Genomic DNA, 20258 nt, shown 5'->3' on the forward strand with positions numbered 1-20258 from the left:
AAACTGATTGTGGACTTCAGGAAGGGTAATTCAAGGAACACCCTTTTCTCCTTAAAGGGATCAGAAGTGAGAGTGAGCAATTTCAAGTTCCTGGGTGTCAGGACCTAACCTGGACATATCAATGCAGCTACAAAGACAGCAACTGTAGATCATTGGTCTGAGATTTGATGTGACCTAAAAAACTTGCAAATTTCTATAGATATATCGTGAGGGGTTCAAGGTTTATTTTATTATCAAAGTATATATGCAGAATACAACTCTGGCTACATCCTCCAGGTAGCCATACAGAAAACCATACAAGCAGTTTAAAGAATTAATCTCCCCACAGAAAACAAAAACATCCAACACCCCCAACCCCTCCTTCACACAAAAGCTAACAGATCACCTAAGCCCCCAGCCCAGAAATCAGCAAGAAAGAATGAGCAAGAACATGAAAAAGGAACAGAACTGAAAGAGGCCAATGTAAACTGCATTTCAATCCGTAAATCTAAGTATTTTGATAACATCTGAAAGCATCAGGACCCTGCAGCAACCCTCTCTCTCTTCCCCCCCCCCCCCCCAAGGCAGCAACTCAAATCAGTGGCCCTTCAGGAAGTGAAGCAGCAGCCTCTCTCAGAACCATTCACTCCCCACATTTGCCTCCATATTTCAATCTACTACAATGCTTTAAATGTCAAGAAGTGTAGTTGCTCATGGCTCGTCTTGTCTCAGCCTATGCTCACTTGATCATACTACAGACTTACAAAACCAAAATTAATATAAAAATAAGTAGAAAACAAAAGCTGAAATGATTGACTACAAGATGTCACCAGCAATTGTTTGCTGGCATCTTCAGTGGAGCATTCTAACTAGCTGCATCACCATCTGCTATGGGGTGGGGCAGTCTATTGCACAGGAACAAAGTAAGCTAAAGAATCTTAAAAGTAGTTAGCTCCATCATGGGCACTAGCCTCTGTAGTATCCAGACCCCCACCACACTCATCTCAATGCTATCATCAGCAAAGGAGACACAAGTAAAGACACATACTCAACACTTCAGAACAGCTTGCCCTCTGTATCCAATTTCTGAATGGACATTGAACCCATAAACACTTAATTTATATTTTTTGCACTACTTATTTAACATAGTGCCTACCCACACTCTCAAAAGTTCAGGTTTTTTTTTCTTTAAATTGCTTTACAACATTAAATTCAGTGAGGTTCAATTTGGCTTTTTTGGCACTGATCAACAGAAAAAAAACACATGTCAAAGTGAAAACAGATCTCTACAGTGATATAAATGAATTACAAATATCAAACAGAAAATAAATTGATCGCACAAGTATGCACCTGTGTCTGGAAGGTTCAACTGCTGGCAAGTCAGTATCCTGGCAAAAACATACCAGGAAAAAAATACTCCAAACAATTCTGTGAAAAGGTTATTGATAAGCACAAATCAAGAGGTGGATACAAGAAAGTGTCCAAGTTTCTGAATATCCCTTGGAATAGTTAAGTCAACCATCCAGAAAGGGAAAGAATATGGCACTCTGTAAAACTGCATCAAGCAGGCTATCCTAAAAAAAAGCAACTGTGCAAAAAGGGGACTACTGAGGGAGGCCACCAAGAAACCTGACCACTCTGAAAAAGTTACAAGCTTCAGTGGCTAGAATGGGAGAGACTGTGCATACATCTGTTGCCTGGGTACTTCACCAGTCACAAATTTGTTTCAAAGAGAAAGGCCACTGTTGAAAAGAAAAACTACTCACATGAAATCTCAGCTAGTCTGCCTGCAGATTCTATGATCTGATGAAACCAAAATTGAGCTTTTTGGCCATCAAACTAAACACTATGCTTGGCATAAGCCAAACACTGCATATCATCAAAAACACTCTATCCCTACTGTGAAGCACGGTGGTGGCTGCATCCTGCCATGGGGATGTTTCACTGCAGCAGGCTCTGGAAGGCAAAATGAATGCAGCAACATACAGGGAAATCCTGGAGGTAAACCTGATGCAGTCTGCAGGAGAACTGTGACTTGGGAGTAGAGATTTGTTTTCCAGAAAGACAATGACCCCAAGCATGAAGCCAAAGCGACACAGGAATGGTTTGAAAACAAAGTTAATATCCTGGAGTGGCCAAGTCAAGAGTCCAAAACTCAATCCAATTGAGAATTTGAGGCTGGATTTGAAGAGGGCTATTCACTCACAATCCCCATGTAATCTAATAGAGCTTGAGCGGTTTTGTATAGAATTCGAGAAAAATTGCAGTGTCCAGATGTGCAAAGTTGGTAGAGACCTCTCCACAGATTCAGGCTGTAATTGCTAGCAAAGGTGCATCTACTAAATACTAACTTGAAAGGGGCAAGTAATTATGCAAATCAGTTATTTTGTTTACTAATTGTAATAAATTTACCAAATTGTAGAAATCATTTCTCACCTTGGAATGAGTTTTTTCTGTTGATTGGCATCAAAAAAAGTCAAATTAAATGCACTTTAATTCAAAGTTGTAAAATAAAAAATGAAAACTTGAGGTGAATACTTTTTATAGGTACTGTAATACTTACTGCAATTGTTTCCATTTCTCTATCATGTATTGCATTGTACTGCTGTCATAAAGTTGAATTTCTTGACATATACCTGTGATATTAAACCTATTTCTGATCTTCCACACCCCCATCAGACCACCTTTCATCCTCTCTTGCCCAATGAGAAAATGCCCTAGCCAATTCAACCCATCTTCAGTAAACTTGTTCTCTAATGCAGGCAGTATCTCAGTAAATCTCCTCTGCATTCTCTCAAACCTTCAACATCCTTCACGTAACGAGGCAACCAGAACTGAACTCAATAGTCTGCAAGTGGCCCCATCCGAGTGGCAACAGCCCTTGAACTCATTTCCCAATTTCTACAGATCATGGCCTGCAAACATTATGTTGGTTACTAGTGGCTCAACCCCAGCAATCATGGGTGCAGTCGACACTGGGCATTTTCTTGGCAAAAGAAAAATTAAACCAGTTGTCTGTGGGTGATAGAGATTTATTGACACCAGCTGCACTTGACATAAAAGATCATTTGACTTGTGGTTCTCATTAGATTTGCAATCATTGGAAATAAACCCCAAGAATCATTGAGTAACATTGCATTAAAGCTGAACAAGATGTTGCTTTCATTTCAGTGTAGTATAAAAAGGGTAACTGCAGTAGACAAGCTCATGAAGATACAAGGAGCAGAGTCGGGTTGTAGCAAAGCCATCAGAAACCACTCCGTTTCAAGTACTCAGCCAACTCGAATGTCTTCATATTTACTTTACCACCTGAACTTGGCCCACTTGAGCCCTCCAGTATAATTATTGCTGGGGGGAAAAAAAAAGAGAAAACAGGTTAATAACAGCCCTGATAGCATCCACCATTGCAAAGCAAATGTCAGTAAGAGAGTCACAGGTTACATGCCAAAGAGCACAAAAACAAGGTACAAGTATGGATGGGGGGGGGGGGTTAATAACAAACAATTGGGTCAATTCACTATTAGATACACTAGTAGGATAATCATTTGTAGGGTGCAGCTATTTACAGTCTATATGCAAGATAAACATGTCAAAGTCTGGCAGCAACCAGCATCATTCAACTACAAGTGCAAGGCAGCACATTCACCATCAGTCAGGACACTGTGTACAGGAATTGGGACATTACACCCAGACAAGTTGTTTGTTAGACTACATTTGTAGCACTGGTCACCATACTATAGGAAGGATATCACTAAACAGGAGAGGAAACAAAAGATTTCAAAGGAAGCTGTTACGATTGAATTAAGGTGAGAATGGACAAGCTGGGACATTTCTCTGGAGTGAAGGTTGATGATACCTTGGGTGGTTTAAAATTAAAGGGTAAAGATTGTTGGCAAAAGGGGAAAGATCTTAGTGATCGAGTTTCCCCAAAACAGCTGGTTCTGGAGATATGAAATAAGTTGCCAGAAGTGTCAGTTACAATGTCTAAATGGCATTTGGACAAGTACATAGATGGGAGTAAATTTAGAGGGATCTGGGCAAAACACAGGCAGATGGGACTAGCTCAGCTAGGCAGCTTAGTTACCCAGGGTGTGAAAAGGCCCTCTGGCCCAACCATGACTCTAAAATAGAGGAAGTTAGGACAGCCAGCACCTCAATCTCATTTGCAGGAATTGAAAGTCAGTCTCACCCAAATCACTAAAGACTGGCAGGGCTGGCACTCAATCAGCAAGGCAAGGCCAGGCAGATATTGCACCATCATTTGTGCTGGGCCTGGTTATAAAACCATCTGTTCCTACAGGGCAAGTCACAGAACCCATTTGTGCTATACAAGCAAGACCAACAACCTAAGCACTGTTGTCATTGGGAAATACTCCAACCCTTTCAAATCAAAGCACTTTAATTCCATGATCCTCAACACCAAGTTTAAACTGATCAAGTGACCCAGAATAGACCATCTTCAATACATGCTTCAATAAACTGTTGCAATCCAGGGCTTGTTCTGAACATTCCTTTCTAATTGCTAGCACCCTGGTCAGTCCATACAGTTCTCCAATTTATTGTTAACCCAGTATAATATTGCTCCCCCCCACCCCCATTTAATCTAATGTTCTGCAGGAAAGGGATGAGAAATGGCACCAACTCTAGATACCACTTTCCTTCATCACTCGTGTGCCTGCCTCTGTATCAGCAAGTCTGGCTACAGTATACTCAGACTAACCATCACATCAGTTGTACCTAATGATGACTTAACACAATTGCTTTGAAGTTATTAACTCTTCATCCATGCTAGTATACTCAATCTGGTGAAAACATATGCTGTCATTGTGTGCCACCTAACAAGCACATCCATCAGTTCCCCTACACCAACTACACTTGTCTCAGTACTTCCCAACCTGAAACCAACAACACAAAACTCTGCCTTCTTTCTTTACACAAAGGGGAGTTACATTTGAAATGCTCTAAATTCATCCAGACAAGAAATTCAGTGGCAACCCTGGACATCCTTTAGCCTTAGGGTTATAGACACTGTCCACATTTAAAACCCTTTGACCTCTTTTCACAAACCTTGCCACTGACAGTATACAGAATAAAGTAGATGCTGTGGACATCTGAGATATGGCTGAAAAAAAGATCATAGATGAGAGCTTAACATCCAAGGACACACATTGGATCGAAAGGACAGGCAGACAGAAGAGGATGGCATGGCTCTACTGGTAATAAATAAAAATTAAATCCTTAGAAAGAGGTGACTCTTATGGATAGAGTTTGAATCCCAAGAAAGGGAATTTATAGAAAGCCTACAAGATAGCTTCTTAGAGCAGCTTGTGGTTGAGCCCACCAGGGGAATGGCAATTTTGGATTGGATGTTGTATAATGTCACAGATTTGATTAAGAATTTGGAAGGCACAGGGAAAGAAACAAGACCTGGTTGTTTACCAGCACAACATTACTACTTGTACTACAGATCTACCCCATCGTCCAGTTGCTCTTTGGCAGAGAAACTGGAGCTGGACTTCTGCAGATTATCAGAGGTGACGATGTCCAAAGGTGATGTACACTCCTCAACAGTGAGTGATCGCCTTGGTCACTTTTCATGTGATTGCAAGACCTTGTCAGACACAATGCAGATCTGATTCATTGGTGGACAGTGGGAAAGCTGTAAGGCCTGTTGTAGCGAGGACTAGGCCTCAAGCCAGAGCCTCCTGTTTTCAGCTGCCCAGGACAGAAGCGCAGGAGGCGCTTTGGCATAGCATCCAAGCTGGAGTTAATTCTGCCCTCCAGTGTTCACACAGAAGACAAGTTGTATTGTGTTCAACTGCAGACTGCAGTTCATGGACTCGAGTCTTGGTCTATTTATTTTTGGTAACTATTTTGTGTGTCTTGTGCCTTGTGCTGTGTGACTGTATTGAGTAACATCATTTTGTTTGGTTGTATTTGTGTATGGTTAAATAACAATTAAACTTGAACTGAAGTGATACATCCCAAAGGTGAAGGGATGAAGGAAGGATTAGGCCAGTGTGGCTAACAAGTCAAAGAGAGCAAAAAGCAAAAAGACAGCACCTTAAAAAAGGTAGAGGACTGGGGAACTTCACAAAAAAATTTTAAGCCTGGGTTAGTGAATCTGGAACTCACTGCCATTGGCAGCTGCACAGGCCAGTTCATTGGGCATATTTGAGGCAGAGGTCGTTAGGTTCTGATTAATCAGGGCAAAGGTTACAGGGAGAAAGCAGAAAATGGGGGCTGAGGGGGATAATTAATAAGCCATGATGGAATGGCAGAGCACTCAATGGGCCAAGTGGCCTAATTTTGCTTGAATGCCTATGGTCTCAAGACCATACTGTTCAATTAATCCACCACACAACTTTACACCTTGCCCCTTAGCCCAGATGACCTGGTAATGATCTTCAGAAAAGGAGGCACTAGAGAGTACTGAGTGTTCAAACTTAACAGCTCTACAGTCTGCACTGGCCCACCTTCACCTCAGTTTTTGTGAACACAGCTCAACTTTCTCAAGCACAATAATCTAATTTGGCAGCTGCATTTACCTCTGTACAACAGATTTGCAATGTTTTGAACTGGTTGTAATATTTCCCTCCACCCCCCCAAAATGAACTACAGGTCAGTTACTTGTGAAGTCAAAGCCCTAGGTTCACTGCCAAATCACGTCATTTCAACAATTAAACATGTGAGGTAGCTGGGCACCTTTGCAAGTTGGATTTTTGACACAACCCAGTGAGGAAACCAAGAACACAATGAACATCCACAAGATCTATATTTTAGCACAAGCACATTCTGACCTCTAAAAACATTCAGACATCAAATTTCCACAACTTTAGTGTTTCACTGGATCTTTCCTTCCCTTCTATTTTGAACCATCAACTTTATCCCTATGGCCTGATCTAATGGATTGCAAACCTATGTCCTCACCATCTCCATGTCTTCTGTACTTGTACCTTCTCTTGCAGCTGCTGACAGCAGTCTGCTTGCCAACACCTCAACTCAAACTTACCCACACCCAAACACGCAGCACTTCATCCACAAGGACAAACACTAGTCACTGATCCTGGTGACAAGGACTGCAAGGATTAGCAAACTGATGTCTACCTCCTCCTTCCCTATGGATCATGATCTCAGGTCATCATTTCATTAAATCTTCCTTTTGCAGCTTTCAGCAGCCAGACCCACAAAATCAACTTCTACCCAATCCCCAAGATTCAAAAGTATGAACACCCAGAATTTTTCATGTGATTTTGCTCAATTTCCAATCATGACTATAATCACAAGACTTCAAATGGCCATGCCTCAAAGGACCATCCAGGACATGTTCTCTCCTTATTATGACCATTAAGGAAGAGGTATAGGAATCTGAAGAAACACACTTAATGTTTTATAAACAGCTTCTTCCCCTCGCCATCAGATTCCTGAATGCACCACGGACACCAACTTGCTTTTATCTTGTAATTTACTGTAATCAATGTATTGCACTGTCCTGCAAAGCAACAAATTTCACAACGTACATCAATGATAATGAACCTGATCCTACTTTTTTTTTCTTGGATCTGTTAAACCCTTCAGACCCTACACCACTGACTCTCTGCTGGTTCCAGTCTCATCTTCACCAAGAGCCCTCCTGCAACCTTGGGGCCCTTCACATCTTCCTTGAACAGAAACCAATTTGTCTCCACCTGTCTCCTTCACACAGCTCAACCCATTCTCCTACTGAACTTCTACTCAGGGGTAACTGGCAACTCTGGTGGGCACAAACTGTGCTCATCTGTCAGATACATACAATAGTCACTAACCCAGCCTCCTACCTGAACTCTCCCATACTGCTTCCTGCATGCATACAGGACTCCACATTTATCGTTTCAGCCACGTTCATCCCTGCACTCGCATGGTCCACGTTGGCCACATTTCCTTCAAAGACTAGTTCATGACCAATAGCCATTGTACACCCAGTAACTGTAGTTGTTAGTCAGCAGTAGTTTGTGGAAACCCAACACTAATTAGATAATTACTTTGCCCAAAACATTTTTAGTGCATTCCCGACACACACCTCTGCCCTGTCTCTGCACAGAACAATGATAGTTACAAATGCTGCAATACCAGTCCTTTTCAAAACTTTGGGCCATAAGATATAGGAGCAGAATTAGGCCATGAATGTGGTTAAAACTGACCCTTTTGAGTCTTGGCCACAGCAATACAATGTTTTTCGTCATCGCATGAGGACTTGACCTTCAAATCTGCATAGCCAGTCAGTTGTATTTCATTTCTTATCATGGCACACTTCTTGGCTCCCAAGGTTACCCCATGAGTGAAAATGCTGGCTGTATCGTTTGCCAGTAGTGGTTTGACCTGTTCTTCCTGCAAAACAAATGCAACAGTATAAAGATTTGACCAAAGCCAAAATCCTGTTGGAACTTTAGGTTAATGAGCATTTGATCTTAATTTCTCTAGTTATAAAAAGCTGCAAAATAAATGTGGATACAACTAAGGAAATATACACTTCAAGTGTCTGTATACTGAAGGCCAATTAAAATATACACTACAGGAAGTCCCTGATTTACAAACGTCCGACTTACAGACAACTCGTACTTACGAACCGAGGAAGGAGAACGCCGTCCACCATTTTACATCACTGCCGCTGACACTGTGTAACTTTGTATTTGGCTTAAATTTTTCTTAGCAAAATTCACCCTGGACACCCCCCCACCATTCCAGTCAGCTGGTGGTGCAGTGAGATCAGCACTAGGCTGGAGAACTGAGTTTCCCGAGTTCAATCCAGTGACAGATCGCTCCTGCGCCGGGTCGATGTCAATCCAGTACCAACCATGCCTTGGATGATGTCGAGTGTGCAACTCAACATTGTTAAAAAAAACACTGCCACTTCCAAGTTTAAATTCCCACACGGAATATTGTGGAGGATCAAATACAGTACCCAAACCCAGCACAGCCCCACTTGTCCCATTTAACCTGTCTCAGTGCGGCGGACTTTCGGACCCAGTGGACCTCGGGAGCCGGCAGAAGTTGGAACCCGCTGCCTGCAGTGTTTCTGTTCCATTGATGGGAAGCCATCACGATTGAAAATAAAGTGGAAATAAAGCTAAAGTTGAAACGCCATCAGTCGTTAGAAAAGTGTTAAGCTAGTCAGTCAACGATTGGAACAATTTTAAAGGATAAAGTGAGAATAATGGAGCATGTGAAAGGCCCTGCCCCAATGAAAGCTACAATTATTACTAAGCAACACAGTGGTTTAATTATTGGAATACATACCTTTTTTAAAGTGTTTTATATATACTAAGACAAACGTTTGACTAACTGATGCTAAATAATACAGGATGTACTTGTTCCGACTTGCGTATAAATCCGACTTAAAAGACGGACTCAGGAACGGAACTCGTACGTAACCCAGGAACTGCCTGTATACTTGATCCACTTAGACGATTCTGCCACTATTTTCACAGCAATCAGAACTCCACTTACTAAAGGCCAACTTTCTGAGACAGTCTCACAGTTCAAACCTGCACCTGAGCCAGAGCTCAGACAGGTTGGTCATATTACATGAACAGCTTCATCAGCCTACCGAGGCTACTCTGACCATGATCCCACCTACCTGTACCTAGCCGTCTCCACAAGACCAAATATAGGAGCAAAATTCAGCCCACTGAGTCTACTCTGCCCTTCATTTCTAGCTGATTATTCTCAATCCCATTCTCCTGCTTTCTCCCCCATAAACCTTAACCCTCTTACTAATCTCAGCTCCAAGTCCCAATGACAGCCTCCACAACCATCTGTGGCGATGAATTACTCATCTCTTTTAAAGCACCATCCCTTTGAGGCCAAGCCCTCTCTTATGAATCAGTCTCTCCTTTGACAGGAGGCATCTTCTCTACATCCCTTCATTCCCCAACTGTTCACGTGTCTAAATGCCTTGAGCAATTCTATTGCATTCGCTTCCATCAACTCCACATAAGCATGTACCAGCCATGTTCTAGCTTCCTTTGCAAATCTCCTTTAAACTCTCCACAAACTTGAGTAATATTAAATCTTCTCTTAATGAGGAGCTCTTCAGAAGCATTTCATTGTTACAACAAAGTGCTGCTGGGCCTCTATCCCTACTCAGTCTACTCTTAGACACAAATCCAGTAACAAACAAGAAAGATTCTGCAGATGCTGGAAATACTGACCAACATGCTGGAGAAACCCAGCACGTCAGACAGCATCTAGGGAGGGTAATAAACAGTCAACATTTCAGGTCAAACCTTTCACCAGCACAGGAAAGGAGAAAGAAACCAGAGGCAGGGGAAAAAGTACAAGGTGGTTGGTGGGAGATGGAAAGGGCTTCCTTCTTCAGCTCTTTACGTCTTCCATCTAATACCTCCCAGCTTCTTGCTTCAGAAGCTAGGAGGCAATAAGAGGGATAGCAGGCTAAAGAAGGAATCTATATAGGAGAGGAGAGAGGACTGTGGAAGATAGGATAGGAGGGGAACAGGAGGAAATTGACAGGCAGATGAGAAGGGGTGAGGGGAACCAGAATGGGGAACAGAAAGCAAGAAGGTGGAAGGGGAGAAATCCGCATTCACTTCATCAGGTTGGAAACCACGCAGATGAAATATGAGGTGCTGCGCCTCCAACCTGAGAGCGGCCTCATCTTTGCAACAGAGACCACCAAAATTGACATGCAGGGATGGGATTTGGAAGTAGAAATAAAATGGGTAGCCTCTGGGAAATCTTGCACTTTGTGGTAGTCTGAGCAAACATGTTCAACAAAGCTGTTTCCCAATCTATGTCATGTCTCGCTGAGCCTACACCACAAGTGCTAGAAGCAGATGACCACCCCAACAGGCTCACAGGTGAAGTACAACCTCACCTGGAAGGACTGCTTGGGGACCCCCACCCCCTCACCTTATCACCTGCCAGCTTGTACTTCTTCCTCTCCAGTCCTGATGAAAGTCCCGGCCGAAAACATCAACTGTTTATTGCCCTCCACAGATGCATTTTGTATTGTGAATCACAACTTTAAAGATGCCAAGTGCTCAGCAGTGGTTCACAGATCTACAGAGAATGGTACTAACTGAACTCAATCTGTGGAACAGCTCTACCAGACCTGGTGATGAATGGTGATGGACAACTGAGCAGGGTGTCAGTGTTAGTGACTCAGCTGGAGGTCATACGGAATTGCAATTGCAGAAGCTAGCCTTCAGCCAGTACCATTCACTCCATACAAGATCAAAGAACTGAAGTCACCAGGTATAGCAAAGACAACACATGCCAGCTACTGAACTGAAGATGTGCTCTTTAGAACTAGCTGTCTCTAGCCGAGCTGGTGCACATACAATACTGGCTTCTAGCCAGATATGGAAAAATGCCCAGATTATGTCACGACTATTAAAATAAAACAGGAAAAACGCAATTGTCTGCTCACAGGCAGCATAGTGATTGAACACGAGCGACGGGGCACTAATAACCCGCTTAGTGTAACAGCCCCAGTCCCACTACAGACTAGAGCTACATTCCAGAGGCAAGATCATAATATCAAGCAGCTCCAGTAAAACTGAAATGCATTCCAATCAGTACACCACCACCAAAAGAAGATGACTGGGGATGTTGGAGGCCTGTCATCTCAGCTCCAGCCACCTTCACTTGCTTTAGGTGACTTAGTCAGAAGCCCAGAAAACAGTGCAGTTACACAAGGCATGCCAACGGTATCCCATAGTACAAATGACACCAACAGCTGAAAGTCCAACACCAGCCCTAATTGTATCCAAATCCCCACACCCAACAACACATACTTTCACCCGGACAAGATGGTAAAACATCATTGGCAGGTTCTTGAACCAAACTGCTAAATACATTTCTGGTCACACTCAAGACGAGTGCCTGCCTACCCTGAGCATTCTCTGTCCAGCTCAGAATCAGGTTTAATATCACCTGCATACGTTGTGAAAGTTGTTAACTTTATGGCAGCAGCAAAAGGAAATACATGATATTTATACAGAAACTTGTATACAGAAAGTATACATGTCTATCAAACAACTTAAATAAGTAGTGCAAAAAGAGCAATGAGGTATATGCATTTAGAAAGCAGGTGGCAGAGGGGAAGAAGCTGTTCCTGAATTGCTGAGCATGTACCTTCTTCCCAATGGTAACAGTGTGAACAGGGCATGTCCTGGGTGTGGTGGGGATCCTCATTAATGTCTGACACTTTCCTACCGCACTGCTCTGTTGCAAATAGGTCAATTAGGATTCACCTTTGATGTTTGAGCCATCATACAAAAAACTTAACTTGACCACACCCAAACTGCAACATCCGACTATGATGCCTTGGGCGCACTTAGGATAACTGAGGCTCGATCCTGCAAGCATGATCACACTCTCCAATCTTGCTGGCAACTGGTTCTTGCCATCAGAAGAGAGCACTTCATGGAGAAGTTTGCAGACAAGTCTTCTGTATAGCCGTTCACTGGATAATGCTCTCCTGGCTGGACTTTGAAATCTGAATGGAACTGTTCCCTCCCTACACAAACTTACCTTGTTTTGCAAATATTTACCCACACCTAGCTCTGCCTCAGCATCTTCACTGAATGCCAACACCCAGCTGTGCAGACACACTGACAGGAGATAGATGTTATTCTCCAATTTAAGCTGCTGAAATCCTGGGTGTCCACTTTACCTTCCCAAGAAACACTGGGCATGTGCTCCTCTGCCATGATCAGGAATCAGGGAGAACTCAGACTGGATGAGCAAAAGCCACATCTTTTGAAATTGAAATCTTATAGAATTAAGAAATCTAAAATTGCCAATACTTGAAACAATTTCTTACAGATTTTCTCTTTCCATCCAAAGAGCAAGCAAATTTCAAAATTGGCACCTCCATTTTATGGTTATTAGTTCACACATTAATTCAGCCATGTTTGTTTAAAGGACCACAAGACAAACCAAGCAAAAAGCACACAGTGTACGAACTCAAAAGTCTTGCAGCATCTGCTGAGGGAAATGGGCAGGGCAGGATCAGACTTACGGATCCAAGTAAGGATGGGTTGGTTGAGACATGGATTCAAGTAGAGAAAGGATGAGTGGAAACAACAAGAACTGAGGTAGCTGATGAGTAGGGGCCCAGGGTTACAGATGACAGAAGCATGGAACCAAATAAAGTAGATGGGTGAACTGTTGATTTTTTTTTGTCTTGGGGGTGGGTAGTATTGAAGGTCTTGATGCTATTGTCCCCTTAATTTTCCTGCAAGGGAGGGGGTGGGTTTGAGGTTTGCCAAGTTTTGTTTCTGTCATGCCATGGGGAGGCATTGATGCCTTTTCTATCAATAGGTCCGTAGTATTTCATGGCTACCTAGAAAGCAAATATCAGAGTCATACTTTGACAATAAAATCAATTTTTGAACCTTTGAGATGTAAGCAGGAAGGGAAGGAAATACCAATGTGTGGAGAGAAGGACGTATATGAGAAGAGCTGGAGAACAGGGAGGAGATTACCTGGAATTGGAGAATTCAGTACCCATACTATTGTGTTGTAGATTATGCAGGAAGACAACAAGCTCTAGTTCAGCTTTCAATAAATTCTCAGTATTGGCAAATGTTACAATGTCCCACATACCATGAATTTGATCTGGGCAGAGAAATTACAACATTAATACGGATTAGTTTGCCTTGCCCGAGCAGGCACGTCTGGGAAGGTTTTAGGGACCATTCCATTAGCTAATACATCACTAATCGAGAATACAGACATGCACTGCGTAACTTCAAGCGATGCTTTCTTTGGTTCAAGATCAGATTTACGGCAGCGCAGGATGCAGACAGGAAACGTTCAGAGACTGATCACCTAACTCAATCAAGCAGAACAAAATGATGTTAATAAAATCTGCAATGTTTAAATCTACAGACTATGGTCAGCAGGATGGATATCCTCAGTTAAGGGAGGTCTTTCAGAAGGGGATAGAGGGCCCCAATATCCACAGAAATCTTTCTGCCAGGTACCTGCTGCTCTCAAAGATCTGCAAAATGAAGTTTCCATCTTAAACTGGCTTTTCTTGTGCAGCAATTCTGCAAATAGAGGAAGCACATTCAACCCTCCGACCATGAAGTTCACCGCATTGGGGAAGGGGAGGGACAGTCTCACTGTGACAGTTTGACACTGCTTCCACCCAACAACCTTGTCAAAGTTCAGACCTCAACTTGCTCAGCAGCATTGGCACACTATTTCCTTTTTTGGAGATATTCAGTCGTTAGTAACCAAATCAGTGTGAGATTTTCAGACCAGGGCACAGCGTAGCATTAACAAGATTTGAGGGATAAGTTTTGGTATTTACAATATTGAAACAGGCCCTTCAGCCCACTTTATTCATGTTAACCTAACAAGCCAGACCCACTTACCTGCATTTAGTCCAGCTGAAAAGCCATTGTCTGCACGCAACCCAGTTCAACACAAAACCTGCATGGTACCATAGCAGTTAGTGCAACGCTACCACAGGGTGGGACAGAGTTTCGAGTTCAATACCAGCATCCTCTAAGGAAGCTTGTGCGTTCATCGTGGGTCTCCCTCAGGTGCTCCAGTTTCCTCCCACAGTCCAAAGACATATGTTACTAGGTTAATTCTGGGATTGAAAGGCTTATCATATGAGATATGTTGAATGGCTCTGGGCTTGTACTCACTGGAATTCAGGAGAATTGGGGGGGGGGGGGGGGGGGTCCTGATTGAAACACATCAAATAGGGAAAGGCCTAGATAGAGTAGTAGGATTTTTAGACCAGAGAGCAGAGTCTCAGACTAGAGAGATGTCCATTTAGAACAGAGATGAGGAGGAATTTCTTTAGCCAGAGAGTGGTGAATCTGTGGAATTTGTTGCCACAAGCAGCTGTGGGGATCAGGTCATTAAGACAGAGGCTGGTAAGATTCTCATTTATTCAGGGCATGACAGGATACAGGGAGAAGGCAGGAGATTGGGGCCAAGAGGGAAAATAGATCGATCACCATGAAGACTCAACTCGATGGGCCAAATGGTCTAATTCTGCTCCTTTTTTTAAGGTCTAAATTGGTCATTGCAAATTGTCCCATGATTAACCTAGAGGTAATTCGGTGAACTGCCAGGCGGTGTGGCTGGTCGGGCCAGAAGGGCCCGTTCCGCACTGTAATAAAATATATAAACTCCAAAAGGACAGAAGCACCCGTTTCCGTGCTGTAGTACTCTATGATTACACCCAAATGTTCACAATATTTAAATATAGATCTCTAACCAAACCAGACCAACCCAACCGTCTTTGGTCTGCAAATCAGAAAAAGATAGCAAATGCCTGTCAGATACTGCTGCCCCCCCCCTTACCCCCATCCCTATCTATTATTTTAGTCTGGTTCTCTTTCTCTCTTTCCCCCCCTCACTATAATCTACCCCAGCCCTACCTTTCTTTCTCTTTTATTTCCCATAATTCTCCACCTTCCCCCAGCCCATTTCCCTCCAGCCTATCACTTCCCAGCTCTCTACTTCATCCCTCCTCCTATTTCTTATTCCCTCTCCGCCATCCCATGTTACTTCACTGCTGACGAAGGGTTTCCGCACGAAACCTCGTCACTACCTCCTCCCATAGATGCTGCCTGGCCTGCTGAGATCTGCCAGCATTTCGTGTTTTTATTTATTTCCAGCATCTGCAGATTTACTCGTGTGCCACCGTAGCGTTTGATCAGTTGTTGAGAGCTACAGCGGAATTCCTCCTCTGTCTCTCCCCCCACCACCCCAAACCAACATCTCTACACGCATGCAGGGTGCGGCCAGCTCTCGCCCACCCTACCGGAGCTCGACCTTCCTCCGCGGGACCGGGGAGAGGGAAGAGACTGGGACCCGAAGCCGGGTCACCCACACCCGTCCACCCCACGTCTTCCCCGGCGCCCAACCGGAAGCTGGGCCACACCCATGCCCCAAGCCGATTCACCATCTCCCTCGGGCCCAACATTCATAAGCCGCACGGTTCCCCAGACCTTCTCAATCATCCCCACACCACTACCCTCCTACTTACCTAACCTCGGCCGTGTCGAGAAACACACACAAAATGCTGGTGCAACGCAGCACCTATAAAGGCCTTATAAGGCTGGCGTTTCGGGCCGTCAGGACGTGGGTCGAGACGCGGAAATGGAGCGTTAACCGGGGGAGGGAGCGCCTCCCCGCCAGCCAGCGGCCACCCCTCCCCAAACCATGCCTAACTCACTCACCCGCCGTTGCGCTGGGCCAGGGACTCTATCGACCGCATGAGCCAATTCAGAGTCCCGGGCCGGTTAACGCGAGCACGGCGCAAGTCGCGCGGCGCGCTACCGTTCGCACCTGGATGTTTTTGAGGTTGCCGCCTTCATACGCGGCCCACACTGAGAAAGGTTCGGTGCCCACGATAACAGCATCCTTGGCACCTTCAGCCTTCATGAGATTGCTAATGTAACCGTCCCAGGTGCAAGCCATTGTGTGGAGACCCGACCAGCGTTCTGCGTGCAAGTACTCCGAAGCGGCGTCGCGACTGCAACCCGCCCGCCGGCCGCGCCCACTTAAAGGCGACTGCACACAGGAAGGGCCTCGCACCCCGCCTGTATCCATCCGCCGCGGGCCGGCTCCCACACCCTGCCCACCCCACATACCTTCCCCGGGACTGACTGTCTCCCCTACCCCACCCGGCCCAGCGGCTCCTGCCCCCGCCCGCTCTCCCACGGCTCACACATCGGCGCACTATTTGCCAAGGCGGAGGCACATGTAGTGATGCGGAAGAGTTTTGCGGACAACTTTTTTCGCTGTAAAAGTTCCTGTTTGTTTTGCCTTAAAAGGGAATTTGACTTTTTTCATCTTCCAATAAACTCCCTCCAAATTCTTCCTATTGTTTGATTTTTTTTGGTGGGGGAGGCGCCCGTTAATGACAGGGTCAGACAGTAATACAGCTCAGAAACGGGCTCTTCGGCCCAACTAGTGCGCGCTGTCGCAGGATGTGTAAACTAATTCTTTTTGGGCACGTTTATCCCTTTCCCTCTTAATCATTTTCTATCCGCGTATCCGTCTAATATATCTCTACCACTTCTACCTATATCATTTTACAACTCGTAGTCTATAATTTGTAGTTTGGCTGCTACATATTGAGTGTTGGCCTGGCTTGGTTTATGTATAGTTTTTTCGTAAATTCTATTGCATTTCTTTTTCTCCCCCTGTAAAATCTCGGGGTAGTAAATGGTAGCACATACACGATAATGCTTTGAACTTTCTCTAACAGCTTATTCCACTCTCTGTGTGACAAGGTTGCCCCTCAGGTCCTCTTAAATCTGTCCCTTCACCTCAAAATTTACCCTTCTAGTTATACACGCCCTTAGTCAGGGGAAAACACGCGTCCATTCACATTATATATGACCCTCATGATTTTGTAAACCTGTGTAAGGTCACCCCTTAGCCTCTAAAGACCTCTTCTAAAGATGTTGCTGGGTCTTGAGGGTCCAAGTTACAGGGAAAGATTGAATAGATTAGGACTGTATTTTCTGGAGCATAGGAGAATAAGGGGAGGTTTGAAAGAGGAATACAAAATTATGAGGGCTATAGATAGGATAAATGCAAGCAGTTATTTTTTTCATTGTGGTTGAATGAGACTGAAGCTGGAGGTCATAAGTTAAGGGTGAAGTATTTAAGGTAATCTGAGGGGGAACTTCTTCACCCAGGCTGGTGCAAGTGTGCTACGGGTTGCCAGCTGAAGTGGTGGACACAGGTTCAATTACAACATTCAAGGGAAACTTCATTAAGTATGTACATGATGGGAGGGGTACAGAGGGCTGTGCCCCAGGTGCAGGGCAATGGGACTAGGCACAATAGTAGTTTGGCATGAACAAGAGGAGCTGAAGGACATGTTCCTGTGTTGTATGTCTCTAAGACATTTCTCTAGTCCCAGTAACACCATTGTGAATCTTTTCAACACTTTTTTCAGGTTAAAACAATCCTTTGTATAGCTGGTCAACCAGAACTGTCCACAATACTTCAAATACTTATTTAGTTGCAATGTGACATCCCTGATTCTGTATACTCAGTGCCTGGATAAATGTAAGCAAACCTGATGAGGGCCTTCTTCACCACCCCCTCTACCCGTGTCTCCACCCTGTCTTGCTGTATCAGTATTCTCAGGGCTATGTATCTGTATCCTTAATCAACAATACTCTTCAGGTCCTTGCAATTTAGTGTGATGTCCTGCTCTGATCTGACTTTCCAGAATATAACACCTCAAACTTGTCCAACTTATATCTACAATGCTTTAAAATGGGTTGTCAAAATTGCCCAATATATCACCAGCACCAGCCAACCTGCCATCAAGGACATATATACAGAAAATTGCCAGTAACATCATGAAGGTCCCCTGCCCACACTGCTCGTGCACTATTTGTCCCATTCCCACCATGGAGAAGGCTACACAGCATCCTAGGACTGCCAGACTTAAAAGCAGTTACTTTTCCTTAGCAGTAAGACTGATCAACACCTCCACACTAACCCATCCCTTCACATCTCCAACCACATCCTATCAGACTCACCGTACGTACAGACACTCCTGTGCCTAGTGTCACTTTATGGACATACAATCAATCCATATATTTATATAAACAATCATATGTATTTATATCTATTGCATTTATTATTATTGTGCTGTATTTTTGTGCTGCATTGCATCTGGAGTACAAATATTTTGTTGTTTACACTTTGTGTGGTGGAACTGACATTAAACAATCTTTAATCTTCAATATTGTTGTATTCCATGTACAAACAATGACAATACATTGACCTTTGAATATTCAATTCCATCTGCTATTTCTTGGCTCTGTTCCCAAGTTGGGCCAGATGCAGTTGTAACATTATGTAACTCTCTTCACTCACCACTAAACCACCAATTTCGGAATAGGAGGTGAATATGTGGTTGAGGTACTGGCGCAATGTGGAAGAACCTTGGACCTTTGGGGTCTCTTGGGACAGAAGTGACCTCTACAAGAGGGATGAGTTGCACCTGAACTGCAGTAGGACCAATATCCTGGTAGTATTATTTCCTCAACACCCCCTGCCCAATTGTCAGGAAGAATTAGAGAAGTATATGGCTGGAGAGATTGCAGAGAGCTGTGAAAGCAATAGTGTTGTGATATTAAGTGATTTTATCTTTCCTGAGTAGCAGGGTGGAGATACTTGTAAGACACACCTTCCCTCCGCTAGCCTGCAGGTCACCACTAGGCAAGGCCCAGCACCTGCTTAGCCCCCCTCCCCACATGATCAGGGTCACATGAAGCCATGGGATCAGGTGGTGGATGGTCGTATGAGTAGATGGTACAGATCACAAGTCCTGGTTATGTGACCACTGACTCTAGGCAGACAATCACTGAAGAGTATTGATAATGACTGGGGGTCACCCATCTTGTAAAGGCACTGCCCAGAAGAAGGCAATAGCAAACCACTTCTGTAGAAAAAGTTTGCCGAGAGCAATCATGGCCATAGACCATGATCGCCCACATCATATGACACGGCACATGATGATAATGATATTGACTTGGGCCACCATTGGGTTAAAGTTTAGAATTTATGTGTGTCCAGGAAAGTTTTTTCATTGAATATGTAGATGGTCTTAACTAGAGAGCAATAACACTTGGTCTCCAATTGGGAAATGAGGCTGAGCAATTAGCTGAACTATCAGTGGGAGAGCACCTTGGGGTGTCAGGGACCAAAATTCTATTAGCGTTAGAATAGTTATGGAAAAAATAGACCTGGTTAACAATTTAAAGTCCTAAATGGGGCAAAGGTAAATTTTGAAGGCATTAGGTAATTTGCAAAGATTTTAGGACAATAGACCATAAAATATAGGAGCAGATTTAGGCCATTAAGTCTGTCCTGCCATTCCGTCATGGCTTATTTATTGTACCCCATTCTCCTGTCTTCTCCCTGTAACCTTTGACACCCTTACTAATCAAGAACCTGTTATCCTCTGCTTTAAATATACTTAATAACTTGGCCTCCACAGATTCACCACCCTTTAAGTTCCTCGGCATCCACATCACCAAGGACCTCATGTGGTCTGTACACAACAGCGCCTCTTTCACCTCAGACGGTTGAAGAAGTTTGGTATGGGCCCCCAAATCCTAAGAACTTTCTACAGGGGCACAATTGGGACCATCCTGACTGGGTGCATCACTGCCTGATATGGGAACTGTACTTCTCATAATCACAGGATTCGCAGAGAGTGATGCGGACAGCCCAGCGCATCTGTAGTTGTGAACTTCCCACTATTCAGA

General features: G+C 44.0%; 1 protein-coding gene across 1 annotated transcript; it reads right to left on the bottom strand.

Annotated features, from left to right (window-relative positions):
• Positions 1-202: 202 nt before the first annotated feature.
• Positions 203-16581, bottom strand: LOC132397044 (profilin-1-like). The gene is made up of 3 exons (XM_059975291.1): positions 16303-16581; positions 8160-8346; positions 203-3327 (listed from the first exon to the last, which is right to left on the bottom strand). The coding sequence occupies exons 1-3, from the start codon at positions 16564-16566 to the stop codon at positions 3227-3229; spliced, it is 552 nt and encodes a 183-aa protein (XP_059831274.1). The 5' UTR covers positions 16567-16581; the 3' UTR covers positions 203-3226.
• Positions 16582-20258: the final 3677 nt, after the last annotated feature.

Source organism: Hypanus sabinus, chromosome 7 (genome assembly GCF_030144855.1).
Source record: "Hypanus sabinus isolate sHypSab1 chromosome 7, sHypSab1.hap1, whole genome shotgun sequence".
Classification (NCBI taxonomy): domain Eukaryota; kingdom Metazoa; phylum Chordata; class Chondrichthyes; order Myliobatiformes; family Dasyatidae; genus Hypanus; species Hypanus sabinus.